Source organism: Sapajus apella, unplaced genomic scaffold (assembly GCF_009761245.1).
Source record: "Sapajus apella isolate SASKATOON/1434 unplaced genomic scaffold, GSC_monkey_1.0 scaffold87, whole genome shotgun sequence".
Lineage (NCBI taxonomy): Eukaryota > Metazoa > Chordata > Mammalia > Primates > Cebidae > Sapajus > Sapajus apella.
Window position 1 is genome coordinate 2587917 of NW_022437027.1, and position 21340 is coordinate 2609256.

General features: G+C 39.5%; 1 protein-coding gene across 4 annotated transcripts in view; it reads right to left on the reverse strand.

Moving 5' to 3' along the window:
- EGF (epidermal growth factor) overlaps positions 1-21340 on the reverse strand; it is a 90856-nt gene that overhangs the window by 47603 nt on the left and 21913 nt on the right. For 3 of the 4 annotated variants that reach the window (XM_032254756.1, XM_032254755.1, XM_032254753.1), the window contains exons 6-10: positions 6874-7023; positions 5020-5142; positions 4056-4178; positions 2750-2875; positions 1295-1431 (exon numbers count right to left, since the gene is read on the reverse strand). In XM_032254756.1, coding sequence (XP_032110647.1) covers positions 1295-1431; positions 2750-2875; positions 4056-4178; positions 5020-5142; positions 6874-7023 — 659 coding nt within the window. The remainder of the gene's footprint in view (positions 1-1294; positions 1432-2749; positions 2876-4055; positions 4179-5019; positions 5143-6873; positions 7024-21340) is intronic. The other variant, XM_032254754.1, reaches the window with a different exon arrangement.

Consider the following 21340-nt stretch of genomic DNA (forward strand, 5'->3'; position numbering starts at 1 on the left):
ATGCAATTCTTATCAAATTACCAACAGCATTCTTCACATAATTAGAAAAAACAACCCTAAAATTCATATGGAACCAAAAATAAGCCTGAAGAGCACAAAAAATCCTAAGCAAAAAGAATAAAACTGGAGGCACCATACTACCTGACTTTTATACCATAAGGCCATAGAAACCCAAACAGCATGGTACTAGTATAGAAACAGACACATAGACCAATGGAATGGAATAGAGAACCCAGATGTAAAGCCATATACCTACAACCAACTGATCTTTGACAAAGTTCACACACACACAAAAAAATACGCTGGGGAAAGCATATCTTATTCAGTAAATTGTGCTGGGGAAATTGGAGCACCATAAACAGTAGAAAGAAATTAGACTCCTATCTGTCACCATATAAAAAAATTAACTCAAGATGGATTAAACACTTAGTGTAAGACATGAAACTGTAAAAATCCTAGAAGAAAACCTAAGAGAAACTCTTCTGGACATTTGCCTAGGCAAAGAATTCATGACTAAGTCCTCAAAAGGAAATGCAACAAAAACAAAAATAGACAAATGTGAATCAATTAAACTAAAAACTTTCTGCACAGCAAGAGAAATAATCAACAGAGTAAACAGATAACATACAGTATAAGAGAAAATATTTGCAAACAAGGCAGTTCAGAAAGGGCTAGCATCCAGAATCTATAAGGAACTCAAACAACTCACAAAGAATAAAACAACCACATTAAAAAGTGGGCAAAGGACACAACCAGACATTTTTCAAAAGAAGACATACAAGTGGCCAATAAATATTTTAAAAAAATGCTTAATATCACTAGTCATCAGAGAAATGAAAATGAAAACCACAATGAGATAGCATCTTACACCCATCAGAATGGCTATTATTAAAAAGTCAAAAAACAACAGATGTTGGCAAGGATGCAGAGAAAAAAACAACTCTTATACATTGTAGGTGGGAATGTAAAGTTGTAAACCTCTATGGGAAAAACATGGAGATTTCTCAAGAGCTAAAAACAGAACCACTTTTTAATCCAGCAATCCCACTACTGGGTATCTACCCAATGGAAAAGAAAGTATTATATCAAAAAGACACCTGCACTTGTATGTTTATCAGAGCACTATTCATAATAGCAAAGTCATGGAATCAGTCTAAGTGTCCATCAATGGATGAGTGGATTTTTAAAATGTGTCATATATATATATATATACAATGGAATACTGCTCATAAAAAAGAATGAAATCATTATGAGCAGCAACATGTCCACATCTGTTCAAGCAACAAAACCATACCTTATTTTCCACAGGGTCATGATCTAGGGCATAAACCATTCCCATCTGCTGGATGAGCAGAGTTCCATAGTCTGTTCCATCAAAATGCATTTGTCGAATATCTTGAGAATTGGCAAACAGCAAAAATGGTTGTGGTCCTGTTAACCAAAGTTCAAATATGGCTGCATTTAAAATGTGCCTTAGAAACTAAGAGGCATCTCTGACTCTTCCCTTTCATTGTAACTTTTGCCTCAATTTCTACAGTTCTTGTTTTCTTAATTTCCCTCTAGTATGGTATAGGTGAAGACAGGCAAGAAGATGTCCTCTTCCAGGTGACATATTGCCAGAATTTCATCTCTAGCTTCTTCCCTCTCCAGGTGTTTGCTTATAAATCCCACGTGTTATGGGAGGGATCTGGTAAGAGATAATTCAATCATGGGGGAAGTACTCCCTATACTGTTCTCGGGGTAGTGAATAAGTCTCATGAGATCTGATGGTTTTATAGGGGAAACCCCTTTTGCATGGTTCTCATTCTCTCCCTTGCCTGCAACCATGTAAGATGTGCCTTTCACCTTCTGCCATAATTGTGAGGACTCCCCAGCCATGTAAGCCTATTAAACCTTTTTTTCTTTAAAAAAAAAAAAAGAGTGAATTACTTATAGAAAGAGCCAGCATTAAATAACCAACACCATAGCTAAGTAATGTAAGTCTTAGGGTCATATATCTTTTTGTTTCATACATACTGAAAGACTAATAGTAGTAGATTATATACGTTCATGTCTGAATAAATAACTTTCCCTGGCCTGGACACTTCTTAATGGTAGGCATGATGATTTGGGTTAATAGCAAGACCCTTGATAATTTTAAGAATTTAGATTATGCTATATTAATGAAGGCCCTGAGAAGTTAACAGTATTGGGGTCTCACTAGGGCAAGGTATACAGAATCATCATTATGTTATAGCATTATGAGCATTATATATCAAAAACATAATAAGCCTTCAGGAGATATTAAATCAATTTGGTATAAATCTAGAATTTCCATGGCTGTTGAAGGGTGCAAGAGATGTAATATCAGAAGACAAAAAAAGGAGCTGAAGCATACAAATTTATATTAAATTTTGATATAAAAAAGACAGAGTTTGTCAAAGTGTGATTATATTCACTGGAGAGATAAAAAATCAATCAACAAATACTTATTAAATATCTCTTAACTATAAAGCGTTTTAAGACTATTCTTATCATGATTTTCCTATCTGATATGGCAAACCTTTCTGGGATGCTAATTAAGAATAGAAATATTCTTTAAATGCATGATTACTAGTTATATTGTTATTACTCATATTACTGATATTTACAATGTATTTGCCTTTTTTCTAGCCAGAAACCAAAAGCAATTTACTTGCCATCTTTCTAAATGAAAGGTTTTCATGAATTTTTTTTCAAGGACACAGTTCCAGACAACCACAGCACTAACCTGAAGCTGCACAGCTTTTTTTGTCCAGCTGTAGGTCATACCCAGGAAAGCAATCACATTCCCAGGATACTGGGCTTAGAGGAATGCAGAGCTGGCTACATCCACCATTGTCAGGTGAGAAACAACCTACAAAAACAATTGCTTGGTAATGGTGCTATGTCATCCAAAATATAATCAATTTTCATCAAAGGATGGGGTGATTCAACCATACATGGATTTTTTTTTCTTTTGAGATGGAGTTTTGCTCTTTCACCCAGGCTGGAATGCAATGATGCAATCTCGGCTCACTGCAACCTCTGCCTCCTGGGTTCAAGCAATTCTTCTGCCTCAGCTTCCCTGAGTAGCTGGAATTACAGGTGTCCGCCACTATGCCAGGCTAATTTTTGTATTTTTAGTAGAGACAGGGTTTTGCCATGTTGGCCAGGCTGGTCTCAAACTCCTGACCTCAGGTGATTCACTCGCCTCAGCCTCCCAAAGTGCTAGGATTACAGGTGTGAGTAACAGCGCCTGGCCCATATGTTAATTTTTTAAAATATTTTCACAATCATTCGTATGGCTGCAATCAAGGTTATTTTTCTGAAATTAAAATCGAAATGTCGCAGTACCCTCCTTCCCTGTAACCCAACGTCGTGGATATCTGCACATTCCAATGACCCTGTCCTTTTATTCTACCAGTGAGTCCAAGAACAAGTGCACTGGCAGCTGGCTAGAACAAATAATTCATTGGATGAGTTTGGCAGCTGGTCTAACTCTTTCTAGTGAGTAATATTTTCTCTCTCACATTTTTAGCTGCTCGACTTTATTTGCTCTCTTTATTAAAAATCAAAAAGCCACACACAATTCTTCTGCTAATTCTGAGTTACATCCAGTTATCTATATACGTAAGTCTCTACGAAGATAAAAGTAGAGAGGTGTTTATTAGGTGCGAGGAACAGACTAAGCACTCTGCATCTGAAGCCTCATTTAATCGAGGAGGCGAGTATCAATATCTACAGAGTTGAAGGAACAGAGACCAAGAGAGGACAAGTAACTAGACCAAAACCAAAACTGCTAGTAACTAGTAACTAGTAATGCTACCTCGGGGCTGCCAGGCCTCAAAGCCCTTGCTCATAATCACTACGCTATGCTGTCTAAACAAAAACAAAAACAAAAAACTCAATTTAGATCTATATTAATGTGTTGTATCAATATCTTTCAGTGTTCAATATTGGAAAAACGATTCTCCTTTGACAATAAGATCAGTTTTTAGATGTCCCTGAGCAAATGTATGTTTTCAAATAAAGGTAAATAAAGCAAATAAACTCACCGCTACACGTTTTCCCATCTCTCTCAAGCACTGAGCCTTCGGGACAGAAACATAAAGGACCTTCTGATGTCAGAACACAGTCATGGCTGCATTCGGACACATTGCTTGGACAGGAAACAAGTTCTAATTAATAAAGAACAAGCTCAAGATTAGTGTTAAATCAGGTTAGTAAAAAATTATTGCAATCAGTTGCTAATACAGTATTGCTAATATTGCCAGGTGATCCTCCTGCCTTGACCTCCCAAAGTTTTGGGATTACAGGTGTGAACCAGCATGCCTAGCCTTAATTTTTTAATGTATGATCATGGTATTGTGGTTATACCTGAAAATTCACTAGACATTAAATGATAGTAAGAAATTACAGTTAAGTATTTTAGTACCGTGATTATGTTTTGTACATGCCTATCCTTTAGCGATATACAATGAAATATAGTACCCAATAGTTATTTTTAAAAATTAAAAGAGATAGACAATGAAATATAAGGTAATACAGACAAAGAAACAGGAAAATATCAATAATAGATAGATGACAGATGATTTGTTTCCCAACCCTAGAGATTTTGATTGATAGGTCTGGGGTAGAGTCCAGTCATCCATGGGTTTTTTTTGTTTTGTTTTTTGAGACAGACTCTCACTCCATCACCCAGGCTGAAGTGCAATGGCTTTATCTCAGCTCACTGCCTCCACTTCCCAGGTTCAAGCAATCCTTCTGCCTCAGCTTCCTGAGTAGCTGGGACCACAAGTATGGACCAACATGGCTGGCTAATTTTTAAAAATATTTTTAGCAGAGATGGGGTCTCACCATGGTGCCCAGGCTGGCAGTCGTCCATGTTTTAAAAAGCCAAACAAAATAAAACTCCAAGGTAATTCTGATTAAAGATCACCAACCCAGATCATAGCCACCTTAGAAACATATTAAAAATGAAGAAAAATAATGCAATAAATACTGGTTGCTATGACTTACGATGACATCGTTTCCCATCAGGAAGCAGAACAAATCCTACAGGGCATGTGCAGTAATAGGATCCAGGGGTGTTTTTACACCCAAGAGTACAGCCATGATTCCAAAAGGCACATTCATTAACATCTGCACAATGACAACGGCAAAATACATTCAAATGGTTACTTTTTGAAAATAAATTGTGCTATCACTAACAAGTCATCACAATGTAGGGTATCTCATATTTGTATATGCTGTAATTGATTGCGGCAAGATGTTTTCCATACTCTAGCAAAGGGCAAAAGAAGTCAATGAAATGATGATAAAAGCCATTTCTAATCTGTCACATTTTATGCATTTTGTTATTCCTGAGACAGAGTCTGGCTCTGTGCCCAGGCTGGAGTGCTATGGCACGATCTTGGCTCACTGCAGCCTCTGCTTCCTGAGCTTGAACGATCCTCCCACTTCAGCCTCCTGAGTAGCTGGGACTACTACTCAGCTGTTGCACCACAACACTCAGCTAATTTTTGTGTTTTTTTGTAGAGATGGGGTTTTGCTATGTTGCTCGGGCTGATCTCAAACTCCTGGACTCAAGTGATCTTGCCTCAGCCTCCGAAAGCGCTAGGATTACAAGCGTGAGTCACCATGTCTGGCCCAGCTTATAGTTTCAAATACAGATTTTCATATTAGAATTACCCTTGGAAAAAAAAGTAGTAGTATTTCCCTTGAAAAGATATAGCATGCCATTTAAGTTAGGGACTCTTGAAAGCTCTTTTCAAGCTCATGACATTTCTTTTTTCTTTTTCTTTTTTATGTTTTGAGATGGAGTCTCACTCTGTCACCCAGGCTGGAGTGCAGTGGTGCAATCTTGGCTCACTGCAACCTCTGCCTCCCAGGTTCAAGTGTTTCTCCTGCCTCAGCTTCCTGAGTAGCTGGGATAGCAGGTGCATGCCACCATGCCCAGCTAATTTTCATATTTTTAGTAGAGACAGGGTTTCACCATGTTGGTCAGACTGGTCTTGAACTCCTGACCTCAAGTGATCCACTCACCTCAGCCTCCCAAAGTTCTGGGATTACAGGCGTGAGACACTGTGCCCGGCCCCAGCTTAGGACATTTCTTGTTGTGCTCTTCACCCTTCAAGACTGACTGGAGCCCTTCCCCTAAATGTGGAAACCTTCTCCAGCAGTTTTATTCTGGCTGAAGCCCCAGCCTTCCAGCTCACTCTCTCTATGCCATGGCTTCCATCCATTGGTCCAGAGGGAGTTATAATTATCAGGCAGATGCTAGATTTACCTGAGGTCTCACCCCAACTAATTCCACTGGATGAGTGCTGCAGTCATTGGATCCCTTTCATCACTGCACTACTACACCTTCCAGGAAAAAAGACATAGTATTTCTCCTGGGTTCATTGCACTTGGTCCAGAATCTCAAAACAGGAGGATCCCTAGACGACCAGCCTGGTTCAGTTTCCCAAGCTTCCTACTAGATCTTCATGGGATAAGATAAGAGTCACATATTCTTTGAGAATCTATGATCACTATGAAACCACTCTCCTAAAAATGTACATGTACTGAAATTTTGCACACAAACACAGAGGTGGGTAGAATCCACTTAGAGAATCCTTGACTTATATCAATCCCTAAGCATCTTCTCAGAGTGTTTGATCTAGAAACACAAGATATAAAGAAGATATGAAAGTATTATAAAGGCTTTACGAACAAGAAAAAATAAATAAATAATAGTCTTCAGGGGTTGTGTCGGAGAGGGGCAGCATGGACTTGAAGTTGGTTTCCAACTGAGGCTCTGGCTGGCCCACTGAAGACAAGCTGCTGGCTCAGCTAGGCATTCCTCCACTCAAGCAGCGACTCTTCCATTACCTTCACAGTACTTCCAGTCATTACCTTCACAGTACTTCCGGTCTCGGCTTAAGGTGTATCCCTCTGTACATGTGCACAAGTGGGACTGGGGGTCTTGCCCACACACAGTGCTGCTGCAGTTTCCTTTCCTCGATTTGCAAAGTTTCTGCTCTAAAAGAGAAGATGGTTTATTTGGAGTGGGGCCATGCTTTGACAGAGGACACTGCTAAATCTCTTCCTGGTTCTTAAGAGATCTTATTTCCCTGCAACAATTGTAGGGGTATCTCTCAGGGAGGCAAATTTAGCCAGAGCCCAGATTCCACAGCATCCCAAAGCCCACTTTTTTCTCCAATTGTATTACTTCTCCAACAGCTCTCAGGATTGGGCGTCCTGATTAGCTGGAGATGTCATTTCTTAGGTTGTGAATACTAAACACTACTTACTAGCTTTTTCATTCTAATTTACTTTTATCACAAAAAAAACCCCACAAATTCTGAAAATGAAATATCTGTTTAAAATATTTAAAAAGATTCAAATCTAAGAATGCTTTTTTTTTTGAAACAGTGTCTCCCTCTGTCACTCAGGTTGAAGTACAGTGGCACAATCTTGGCTCACTACAACCTCAGCTTCCTGTGTTCAAGCTATTCTCCTACCTCAGCCTCCCAAGTAGCTAGGATTACAGGTGCACACCACCACAGCTGACTAATTTTTGTAATTTTAGTAGAAACAGGGTTTCACCATGTTGGCCAGCTGGTCTAGAACTCCTGACCTCAAGTGATCTGCCCCCCTCAGCCTCCCAAAGTGAGCCACCAGGTGAGCTACCATGCTTGGCCAAGAATACCTTCTAAGTGTCATATTTATATGTTAGATATGTATGCTACTTAGCTGTTTTTAATATCATTATTTAATGAATATTTTTCAGACTTAATATACACCATTGCCGTATCTCTGATCCTCAAATTTCTAAAGTTATTGCTGCCAGCATCCCATGTGTTCCAAATATCCCATAGTGAACAGTGAAATCTGCTCGGTGAGTTGAATTAACTAGCTATATTGAACAAGTGGTCAATTTGGTACCACCAATTTTCGAGCCAGAATCAAGGGCCAAACTAGTGACGCCTACAGTTGGCCCTCCATATCTGTGGATTCAACCAACCCAGGACTGAAAATACTTGAGAAAAAAATTCCACAAAGCAAAGTTCCAAAAAGCAAAACATGAATTTGCCACATGCCAAATACTATGTTGAATTCACAGAAATGAAGTGATGTAAGCTTTGTATTAGGTATTACAAGTAATTTAGAGATGATTTAGAGTATATGGGAAGGTGAGCCTAGGTTATATGTAAATACAGCGTTTTATATCAGGGACTTGAGCATCTGCAGATTTAGGCATCTTGGGGGATACCAATCCCCCATGGATACTGAGGGACAACTCTACATCTCTTTCCAAAATGTTAATGAGATGTTTGTCTCTTTTGCACCTTATTTTTTGCCCATTTTAGAAACAACAGGACCATTGTAAAATACCATGGGAAATACAGGGGTAAGCTTGAGTGAGAGGGCAGATACCTAGAATGCAGGTAGATACAGAGGTCAGAGGAAAACTATTGGGGTCGTGGATTCTGAAGCCAGGCATTGTTAAAATCAGCTAGAGCTGATGTATCATGGGAAGAGCTGAGGGCCTGAGGAAAGGACTGCTAAGAACACCAGCATTGCCGGGAAAGACACAGGAAACAAATCAGCAAGAGCCTGTGCGAAGCAGGCAGAGGGCCTGAGACTGTTCTCCATGTAGGTTTGGTTTCTCAGATCTGTTATCTACTAATAAAGAAGTCTCTGCTGTCTATACCCATTTCCTTCTATTTCAAATCTGTAAAGATAAAATTGCAACAAATTTAATTCAATGATCAAATTGACTTTTATTTGGAATCAATGAATTGGGCAACATCTTACCTAAAAATAGACAGATGCTATACTGGGTGTGGCAGCATAGTCAATTTTGTGATATAGCTTGAGTGAGAACAAGGAAACAGCATGATACAAATAATGGATTGGTTAACATCAGTTTACTTCAGGTTACTTTCCTCATAAAGGTTAAACCAGATGGGATTTCCTTATTGTACCGGTTAAAACTGACCTATTTGGGGATTTGGCTATCATCTCTCTCCTGATCCCTTAGAGAATCAGATAAACAAGTTAGTTTTGGTTCGGTGATGTGGAATTTTAGCATGCACGACTTCATTTTGGTTTGGTCTGTTGTGATCTATTGCAGGAGCTCAGTCCAAATCAGCTGTCTTCCATAAATTTTATTTAACATCACTAGACATGACCAATAACAGTAAGATTCAGTAGAAACATATTCTTGCCCCCTTGAAAATGTCCCTAGTGTATATCAAGTATGCCACCCTCCAGAGACTCTGATTTTGTCAATCAAAGGCTCAGGAATCTGCATTTTTACAGAATCAGGAGTGATTATGATGTCAGGAGGCTGCTTCATACCACACTTTGAGAAACACTGGCCTAATGTACTAATGAAGCATTACACCTTAATCTTAGTTACAAGCAATTACTTTTAGCTAGTCTGTGTTACTTCCTTGGTTATTTTAAACCTGTTTTTTCAAATCTCTTGACAGAATTAAATGCAAAATCAGTCTTGTCAACTCTCAATACCATTGCAGTATTACCTGCCAAATCAGTTAAGATTTATCTTGAATGGTCTTGTGGATAACTGATTCCAAAAATTTTATTTCTTTCCTATGGTTTTTATCCAATTATACATGTATAATCACATTATTTTTCATGTTCCATATGCTTCACTTAAACTATCAAAATTTTAAGCAAAATTAAAACATAAATGGCCTAAATTTTAAAAGTGAATGACTAAAATTAGAAACTTGCAAATATTGGAGAAAATTCATCCACTTTAAATGTCTTTTTAAGAAGGAGTAATATGTTTAACTTTTATTTTTATGAACTTTACAAGTTAACAACAACAAAATTCCAGAAAGGTTTGAGTTGGCCTTTTTTTTTTTTTTTTCCCCAGGCTGGAGTGCAATGGCATAATCTCGGCTCACTGCAACCTCTGCTTCCTGGGTTCAAGTGATTCTCCTGCCTCAGCCTCCTGAGTAGCTGAGACTACAGGCTCCCGCCACCATGCCTGGCTAACTTTTTGTATTTTTAGTAGAGACAGGGTTTCACCATGTTGGTCAGGCTGGTCTTGAGCTTCTGACCTCGTGTGATCCACCCCACCTTGGCCTCCCAAAGTTCTGGGATTACAGGCATGAGCCATGGTGCCCAGCCTGAGTTGGCCTTTCAATAGCACTGAAATACTACCACTTTCTTGAGGTAACAAAAAAACTGAAAGATTTTGCTTCTTATAAAAATCTTTCCTTTGCCTCATAAAAATCTTTCCAAACTCAGCATGCTAGATGATCACTGGATTACGAATCAGGAAAACTGAGTTTTGTCTTGGTTCTTCCTTTTACAGCACATCACTTTCTCTTTGACCTAAGTTTCCTAATTCATGAAATAAACTAGTTGAAATAGATATTCACTGAGATCCCTCTTTTAAAAAAATTCTATAGTTATAAACCAAATTAAATGTTTGTGATAAATTCTTCTGAGTTTATACATCTAAAGATTATCAAACCTTAATTACTGCTTATAGTCTGGTAACAGAAAATCAAACTGTCTAATGAAGCAAACAACTATTGTCTCGGGTATAGACAATGCTTTGTTCTTCTGGATCCAATACACATTTTCTTTTTCCCCATATCTTTCTACTACGTCTTCCCTGGATTTGTGTCTGTTCTGATGATCATCACCATTGCCAGCACCACAATTATGTATATGCATCTTTTTCCCTTGATAAACTTCTGATGACAAGGCATGTATCCTACTCATGTTTATAGTCCCAGTAACACCTAGCATGCTGCCTTTTACAACATAGGCATCCAGTAAACATCTAGAATACAACCACAAAAAATCCCTGTGACCATGTCACCTGCAATTTAACTCCCTATTTGTTTTTTCCTTGAAGTTCTAACCAACCTTAGAGCTAGAACTCAAACAGTGTCACACGATGCTAGCCTAGTGCTTTTTCCACTATGCCATGCTGCTGATGGTTTTAGTGATGCTTATTAATATATATCACTCTTCAATAATGAACATAGGCAGGAAAGAAATCACTATTCTCCTCTGCCTAGTTGTGCTGATGATGTGACCTGAATTCAGATACTAAATACTTTAAAGGGTCATTTTAGGTAGTGGCAAAACACAGAGGATTGAAGGTTATATTTTCTTTAATCTCCTTAATCTTCTGCTGTTCTTTAGCTTCAAAATAGGCCAAAGCCAGCACTGAGACTGCTGCTGCTGACCTCAGATAACACTCCTTCTCAGAGCTGAGCAAGGAGGCTTAATGACCTCTGAGATCAATTAAAGCTCCTAATCATGGAGTTTAATGTCCACCACCAACTGCACCTGCAGTAACTGCCTGGCTAGCACACAGGCACTCATGAGCTTTACTATCATCAAGTAATCGGTAGATTTTACCCTGGCCCAGTTCTGAAACAAGGCACTTGAGATTCCCTTTCCTGCTTTTTTCCACTAATCACCTCTTTGTCTACCTCAAATTCCATGAGTCCCAGCTACTCGGGAGGCTGAGGCAGGAGAATTGCTTGAACCCGGGAGGTGGAGCTTGCAGTGAGCCGAGACTGTGCCACTGCACTCTAGCCTGGGCCACAGAGCATGACTCTGTCTCAAAAAAAAAAAAAAAAAAAAAAAAAAAGACTCACTGGCTGGGTGCTCACGCCTGTAATCCCAGCACTTTGGGAGGCCGAGGCAGGCAGATCACAAGGTCAAGAGATCGAGACCATCCTAGCAAACATGGTGAAACCCCATCTCTACTAAAAATACGAAAATTAGCTGGGCATGGTGGCTTGTGCCTGTAGTCCCAGCTACTCGGGAGGCTGAGGCAGGAGAATTGTTTGAACTCGGGAGGTGGAGGTTGCAGTGAGCCAAGATTGCACCACTGCACTCTAGCCTGGGTGACAGAGCGAGCCTCTGTCTCAAAAAAAAAAGACTCACCTCATCAACAAAGCCTTTCTAGTCTCTTCCATTCAAACCCATTAATTTTGGTCATTCTAAAGTCATAAATAAATATTTGGCATCCCTAGTATTTAGCACATAACAAAAATTTTGAATAATACTTTGTATTTATATTTATCACATTTCATTTTCATAACAAGCCCTTGAGCTATGCAGAGCAAGTATCATCTTCCATTTTACAGATTAGGAAACAGTGCCTTGTTAAGGATCACAAAGAAAATAGAGTGCAGAACTGGGACTCTATTCCAAGCCCTTTGACTCCAGCTTCTCTCTTTTTACCACATATGTACAATTCTATGTGTGTGTGTTTATGCATTTGTATAAACATGCACATAAAACATGTTAGTTTTATGAAATGTCTATAAAATCCTAGTTATACTTTTGCTTCATTTGTTATTGTCTTCATCATTAATGAGTTCTCAATAAACGACTGCCTCACCTTCCTCAAAAAACTTCTCAAACTGAACAGTATAGAAGTTTATTCTTGTCAGTTAATATAAGTACAAGGAAGAAAATACCAGAATGGCCATTCTGTGTTATTGGAATTCCTAATTACAGTACAAAAAGAAAAAAATGACCTAGCCAGAATTCAGCCAGTTAGTATCATATCCATCTGTACCCTTTTAGGAATCAAAAAGCAAACGAATCAACAAACTTAAAGCACTTTAAAAATGCTTCTGGCCAGGTGCAGTGGTTCACACCTGTAATCCCAGTACTTTAGGAGGCCAAGGTGGGTAGACTACCTGAGGCCACGAGTTCAAGACCAGCCTGGCCAACATGGTGAAATCCCATCTCTACTAAAAATACAAAAATTAGCCAGGCATGGTGGTGGGCACCTGTGGTCCCAGCTACTCGGGAGGCTGAGACATGAGAAGTGCTTGAACCTAGGAGGCAGAGGGTGCAGTGAGGTGAGATCATGCCACTGCACTCCAGCCTGGGTGACAGAGCAAGACTCTGTCTCAAAAATAATAGAAAAATAATAATGCTTTTAACTCTTAGAAGAGCGCTTCCAGCCCATTGAGTTTTTTCTTATTGTATTCTCATTTCTGGCGATTTGGCTGCCCATAGCAGGAAGATGGAAAATACAAGGTATGATATGTACAACTATGATGTATCCATCATTAAAAATACATTTTAAAAAGACAAGGTGTGTATGCCTCCGCTCCCACTGTCACCACTGCACCCCACCCACATTCACCAATGACAGAAGTGGCTACGTGAGTCCAGTGTTCTTTCTTACTGAGCCCAGATGTAACCTTAACGTTGCATTCCAGACTGCCAGTGTCAATGGCTGGGAGACAGCAAGTAATTTCCCACATGGACTAGAAAACCCACGTCAGAGCTCCTTCCAGAGAAAAAAGGGTACAATCTGAGTATGAAAATGGTAATAATTACAATGAATAAAAACATGTCAATTATTTTTTTAAATCCATGACTTTATAGTGATGCTTAAAGAAAAAGTGATCTTTGGAGGATCCTGGAAGGTTAGGACACTAACTCTTTATTTTGAAAACAGGTAAATTAAGAAACAGGACCAAACACTGAATTTTACCTTTCCTATAAAAGTTCCTCCTCTTTAGGATAATCATATATCTGATTTGGAAAGGTTCTTTTTTTGTATGAGAATCCCAGCTAATATATGCATAAATTATTAGAATGTAATTGCCTTGAATGTCTAGTAAAAAAAATAGGTCCAGGCAATGATAACCAATAGCTTCTAAAATCATTAAGCAAAAAGCTGATGGGAAACTTGCAGTTGCCGGACCAGGCTGGTGACTTCTGAAATGCTAATTAATTTTGAACATCATGAAAAAGAATAAGAACCAGCCCTATGTGCCTTTAACGTGGTACAACGGGGGAGCTTACAGAATCCCCTGCAGTGCCACCCATAAAGCATTCTTGCAAACAATCTGATTCTGATCAGATTTCTAAGACTAAACTATCAGTTTATAGGTAACAAGGAAGCTAGACAAAGATGTCAAATGACACATGGGGATATAATCTGCAAAATCCAGACAGTGGAAAATTCTATAGGACTGATGACTTGGTTTCCTCAACAAGCAAGTGGCAAGAAAAAGCCTCAGGTTAGAAAATAAACAGAAGCCACAGCCAGGCATGTGAAAACCTGCAAGATGTGAGAACCAGCAGCAAGAAAGAAAACACAAAAATCATAAAGAGCAATTTCAAATATTTAAAAGACATTTCAAATGGCAGCCATTTGGTGTCAGGGCAAACTCAGCTTTGCCCCAAAGCAGTCCTATGCTGGCTGTAATGGCATTTATCCTTGTAAATGTGACTCTAGTCACTACGAAAATGTCAGTAACTATAAATGATGTTAAGAAAATATGGCAATCCATATTTTACTAATATTTCCATGAAGAATAACAGAATTTTATGTGCTTAAACTAATAATTTAAAATTACATGAACTAAACATTCATCTTTCCATGATGATTCTTTTACAGGGGTTTCCAAATAACCAAAATTGTATAGTAGACACTCCAGCAACAAAATAATCAGAATGAATCAGATCCCCACCTTGGCAATTTTAGCTATACTAATTGCTTCCAGAAGGAAGTACATTTCCAGGTGGAGACAATTATCCTTCATGAACTCACAGAATTAAATTCAGCCATCTTTTTGTGCATGAAATGAATGTAAAGTATTTTACACAGTGCTGGTAATAAATTACCTTCATTTCCCAAAGAATATGCTTTTGAAGCTCTCTTATGAGCTTAAAACTGAAATCTACATTTAAAGAATACAGAAGAAAGCAAAAATATTTGGACCTTTTACAACATATCTAAGAGCAGTAAACTAGTTGTAAAATCCCCAGAAGTTGAACTTATTTTGAAATAATTGTCATTAACATGTGTACAAAAATGTTCCCACATTACTTCTGAGATTAAGATAATAGTGTAAGGCCAGGCGCGGTGGCTCAAGCCTGTAATCCCAGCACTTTGGGAGGCCGAGGCGGGTGGATCACGAGGTCAAGAGATCGAGACCATCCTGGTCAACATGGTGAAACCCCGTCTCTACAAAAACTACAAAAAATTAGCTGGGCATGGTGGCACGTGCCTGTAATCCCAGCGACTCAGGAGGCTGGGGCAGGAGAAGTGCCTGAACCCAGAAGGCGGAGGTTGCGGTGAGCCGAGATCACGCCATTGCACTCCAGCCTGGGTAACAAGAGCGAAACTCCGTCTCAAAAAAAAAAAAAAAAAAGATAATAGTGTAGGTGTCAGGGCAGCCAGGATACCTGGCCAGTAAGTTTAATCATGCCAACAAAAAATGTGAGATCCATTCTGTGCCTTTTTTTCGAACAGCCAGGTAAGAAGTGAGAGAAAAAGAGAAAGATTTTAAGTTTCTAAAATTGAAAAAAAAATTAAAAATTTAAAAAGAGAGAATAAGGTTTTGAGGCCATGATTGGTGCAAACTGAAGCATTTAACTACCAGGAAGCCACGGATAGAGAATGATATGCTGAACTACAGGTTTTCCCAAAACAAATAAGGCACATCTATAACATGGAATGATAGATAATAGAGTGTAGTTGGAGAGGGAGCGTGGTATCAGTGTGCCTAGGTTCAAATCCCAATTCCACCACTCTGTAACCTTGAACAAGCTATTGCGACATCTCTAAACCTCAAAACTTTTAATTTATAACATTATACAAATTGTCACACCTAATTAATAGAGCTGTTGTAAAGCTTAAGGGAGATAGTGTAAGGAAAGCCCTTAAATTATGACAAGAGCAGACAACTTTGTACACATGCAATAATCATGGTATCTCTGTGAACCAAGAGTCACCATGTACTTAGGTGGGTTTTTCAAATTCTAATTAAAACAAACAATAACAAAAACTCACGTACTCAGATATTATACACATTTATAACTTGTTCCTTATATTTTTTATGAGACAGAGTGCTAAAGAATTTTTTTCATCTTTTTTTTTTTTTTTTTTTTTGGCAGGTGTGGGGTTTGAGACGGAGTCTGGCTCTGTTGCCCAGGCTGGTTACAGTGGCCCAGTCTCAGCTCACTGCAACCTCTGCCCCCCGAGTTCAAGTGATTCTTCTGCCTCAGCCTCCCAAATAGCTTGGATTACAGGTATATACCACCACACCCAGCTAATTTTTGTATGTTTTTCTTTTAGTGGAGATGGGGTTTCACCATGTTGGCCAGGCTGGCCTCAGACTCCTGGTCTCAAGTGATCCACCCGCTGTGGCTTCCCAAGGTGCTGGGATTACAGATGTGAGCCACCATGCCTGTCTCACTTGTTTTTTCAACTCGTTTATTAAAGTCCTTTAGGCATTGGGAATGCAATGGAGAGTTACATTCTCTGTCCTCCAAGGACTAAGGAATATAGAAAGACAAACAACTACAGCGAAGCATGGTTAAGTGTCACACGATTGAAGACATTCTCTGAGAACACATTCCCTGAGAACACATTCTCTGGAACAGCTAACTTAGGCTCACAGTGGATCAAGGAAGGTGTTCCTGAAGGAAGTCATGTTGGAGCTGCTTCTCAGAGGATGAGGAGAGACAGGCAGTGAAGGGAAGGAGAAGGAAAGTGCCCGAGCATGTGGACCAGGCTGGAGGAGAGCATAAGTGTGCCTCGTGAAAGGAAAGTACATCTTTGAGGATGGCTGCCACACAGAATGTAATACAAACAAGGGTGAGAGAAGAAGCTGAGAAATAAGCAGAAGCCTTGGTGAGCCTGAAGAAGGGACTACACATTAATTACTAATGATTAGGAATTGTCAGCAGATTTTCATCAAAGAGTAACATGACTGGGCCCTCTTTTTTGAGGGATTATGCTCCCTGCAGCAGAGAAAATGGAGACAGGGATACTAGTCAGGAGGATACCGGAGAGAGAACCCTAAAGGAAGGGCACAGTGGTTAGATCGTAAGGGGTAGAATTGTTAGGACGCAGAGATTGATTTCACGGAATGGGAGTGAGAAAAAGGAAGGAACAGGCAACTCCTAGGTTTCTGCTTTGGGAGAAGGGGTGGAAAGTGATGCCACTCACTGAGTTGATTACACTAGTGGGAGAGGAGCTGGGGAGGGGGGAGGTGAAATTTGGTAGGTCAGTTATTTTCTCTGAGCCTGAAACACTTGCAAGAAATCCAAGTAGACATGCTTACAAGACAGACAATTATAAGGGCCTTGATAAGGATATTTTTACTGAGCCCAAACACAAGCATTTTATGTGCCCACTGCAGGGCCCTGAGCTTAGAAGGCATGGCCCAGAAGAAGGACCAGGGCAACTGCTCTTCAGGAAACTGGTCAGATCATCAAAAAACAGCCTGATGGTGAAACCGTGGCTCTATTACTTTGATTTGGGGCTCAGATATCTGCAGCATGAAACTCCTCCAGAACCAGACAACCTGAATCTACAAGTCAAGGACTTGTTCAAACCAACAAATCAATCTTCTGCGTGAAGTTTTGCCTTTATAAGGCCCTCCCTTGCCTTTGCCAGACAGTCTTCACCAGGGCTGCTCTTTTTGTATACTATGAATAAATTCCCATGTTTTAAATCAATTTTCTCTGTAGCTTAACTCTGCAGCCAATATTTGCAACTTGACACTCCTTATGCCTGAGACCTTTTTTAAAAAAAAAAAAAATTTTGTCTAGAGCTCAAAAAAAACAAAAAAGAGGTCTGAGCTACAAATAATAGATTCAAGCTGCCTATGGGCAGCTGCATGGGAAATAAAACAGAAAAATGCCATGGGTTGTGTCACCTTTAGAGAGTAATGATGCACAAAACCGTATGAATGGTTCTGAGAAATTTCACTTGAGAAAAAACTCATTCAACTTTATTGAACACAGCGTCTCTAAATCACTTGGCTCTGAAAGGTTTTTTGCCCTAAGTAACTTCATTAAATCCCATTGAACTAGAGTTTTGTAGAACATGCTTCAATAAATGATAGTTTAGACATTTTGTAAGAAGTAAGCTTACTGATACTCATATTTGTATAAATATTTATATTTTATAACAAAAATCATATCAACCAAGTTATGATTTTTCTGTTATTTCTTCACTGAAGTAGCTTCACCACTAAATGCTTTGTAAACCAAAGTACTACTTTCCAGATCACCAGAGGAGCTGCAATTTCGGCATAATATTCAGGAGGAACCAGCCAGTCTCTAGAGAAGCATGTCCTTAAATATGAAGGATGGGCTGGGCACGGTGGCTCACGCCTGTAATCCCAGCACTTTGGGAGGCTGAGGCAGGCAGATCGCTTGAGCTCAGGAGTTTGAGACCAGCCTGGGCAATATGGTGAAACCTCACTCTACCAAAAATATAAAAAAATTAGCCAGGTGTGATGATGCATGCCTGTAATCCCAGCTACTCAGGAGGCTGAGGCAAGAGGATTGCTTGAGGCTGGGAGATAGAGGTTGAAGTGAACTGAGATAGTGCCACTGCACTCCAGCCCAGGCAACAGAACCAGATGTCATCTGAAAAATAAATCTGAAGGATGTCAGACACATCGAAAACCTGATAAATTTTATAGACCATCTCCCTAGGTGGAACATTGCATATTTTCATCTAACACATGAAATCAAGAGATCCATAGACCCTACATCACAGGAAAAGAATTCCTGCTTTCTAAGACACTAAAACATTTTATACCTAATCAATGATGGCCAAAGTAACAGTGCCCTTGAAATCAAAAGTCCTTCGCACTTGGAGTATGTGTGAAGCACATCTTAGTCAGTAACTGGAGACAATCTCCATTGCCAATTGTCTTCCAGGTTCCAAGTTTGTCTGTGGCTCTGCAGCTGGCAGAGGCTTTCCAACCCAATCAAATTCTATTATTTGCCACCTTGTTTGGGGCTGCTCTTTAGTGAATCATGGTAAATTTTCTTCTGAAATTCATGCTTTCAGTTATCATATTTGAACTCCCTGTCACAGAGCCTGAGTAGTGAGGGGCTCTGAAGAGAGAATATATTTATGGTAGAAATAACACTAAACTGAGAGACTGATGATAGGAAATTTTCCCCCACATTCATCCTTAACTAGCTGTGTGATCACAGAAAAGCTGCTCTATTTCTTCAGGTTTCTCAATTACAAAATGAGTACAATTATCCCTACCCTTCCTGTCTTACAACATTGCTGTGAAAAACCAATAAACTAAAGCCCATGAAAACACTTTGAAAATTCTGAGGTTACATGTAAATGTAAGAGAGAGTGGTGATGATGGCAGCCATATCTCTAACTATTATGAATGGAACTCAGTAAATACTTATTCATGATGGTTGGTGGTTATGATTTTGTCGTGAGTCATCACCACTTGTACAATGAGTTGCCTCTGAAGACAGCTTGAGCTGAAATGGAAGGTAGATGGCAATGTATCGGATTCACTACCTTTATGTGTAGACTATCTATGCTACCATTATGGGTTCAGCCATCTATTTTATAGCATGGCCACTAGGTTGTTGCTATTTAATGTGGTGCTACAACCCACAGATGAACTGCGTCCTGCAACTCTTGCTTTGTGAATTCAAATAAATCACTTATAACATCTGAATAAATACTTCTTCTCTTGGAATTTATTTTATTCTTTGTAGCTCCTTACTACTTGTATTGAAAGCATAGTCAATACAGAAGTTTAATTGTAATTTCCAGCTAAGTTTTTAAAGAAACCACATAGAAAGCATTATCACTGTTAGTTACCTGCCTGAGGGTATAAGAGATGATAACATCAGTTTTGCCTTGACTCCAGACTCCCTGCCTCAACCTCATGCTTGTCCTTCTGTTCAGCCTCAGCTCTCTTCAGGAGCTATGCCTAGGGCAGGTAGGAACACAGTTATTTGCTACTTGTACCAGGGACCTACAGTTCTTAACATTTTCCAAGCTAAACCAAACCCTAGTGGCATGCAACAGGTAGAATGTAGAAGATATAGGCTGGGCTCAGTGGCTCATGCCACTAACCCCAGCACTTTGGGAGGCTGAGGCAGGCAGATCACCTGAGGTCATGAGTGCAAGACCAGCCTGGCAAAACCCCATCTCTACTAAAAATACAAAAATTAGCCAGGTGTGGTGGTGGGTGCCTGTAATCCCAGCTACTCAGAAGGCTGAGGTAGGAGAATCATTTGAACCCGGGAGGTGGAGGTTGCAGTGAACTGAGATTGCACCATTGCACTCCAGCCTAGGTGACAGAGCGAGACTCCATCTTGAAAAAAAAAAGTAGAACATATAAACAATTCTATCTCTGTTTCTGCACTTTAGAGGGCTATTTAGGACTAACGTTAAATATGTTTTAAAACTTTCTTGAAAATAATTTTATATTGAGGTGAGATGTTAGTGTCACATCGTTTACAAGGCAGCCTCATAAATTGAGCAGCCTAACGATTATAACGAATTTTTAAAAGTCTGAAAACTTTTTCTTTCTGTAGGCCCCCTGTGGTATTTCATAAAGGACTGACAACTTTTTATTTTTTATTTTTTATTTGAGACAGAGTCTCATTCTGTCACCCAGGCTGGAGTGCAGTGGTGCCATCTTGGCTCACTGCAGCCTCTACCTCCTGGGTTCAAGTGATCCTCCTGCCTCAGCCTCCCAGGTAGCTGGGACTACAGGCAATGCGCCACCACACCTGGCTAATTTTTGTATTTTTAGTAGACACAGGATTTCACCATGGCTGGTCTTGACCTCCTGACCTCAAGTGATCTGTCCACCTCGGCCTCCCAAAGTGCTGGGATTACAGGCATGACAACTTTTTAAAAACAATTACATGCTAAGGAATTTAAACAGAGAAGCCTACATTTAGAAGTAGAAATTTGGGACTGTGACTAGATTCAGTCAATCATTCATACTTTTTTCTAACATTTACCATTTAAAATTTATTTATTTATAACTATCTACTGTATATATGGTGGCTAAAAAAACAAACAAAACAGACATGGCTCCTACCTGTATGGCACTTATAATCAAGTGGGAGAAAGAACCCAAAAAGAAAGCAAATGAGTATGTAATTACACCTCATGATGAGTTCAACGAAGGGCGTACTGTGAAAAAAGTAAGAGGTGAAGCGGCCTATTTTGATTGGCTTATCAGAGAAGGCCTATCTGAGGACATAACATTTAAGCTCAGAACTGAAGAGAAGTCTAAGCCAAGGAAGAGTGACTGCAAAACCCTAAAGAAAGGAAGGAGATTAGCATGCTTGAGGAGCTACAGCAAGACTTGCACTAAATTCAGAGATTACTAGAGCAGGTCAGTCCAACATTGATGAGACTGGTAAAATGCTGAACTTCAACCTAAGTTCAAAGCAAAGCGTTTGAAGGATTTTATGCAGGAGAGTGAATGGACCAGATTCAGAAAACAGAAGCATCAGCTGAGTGGCTACTATAGCAGGCCAAGCAAAAAGTGCCTGCCTGTTTAGACTATGG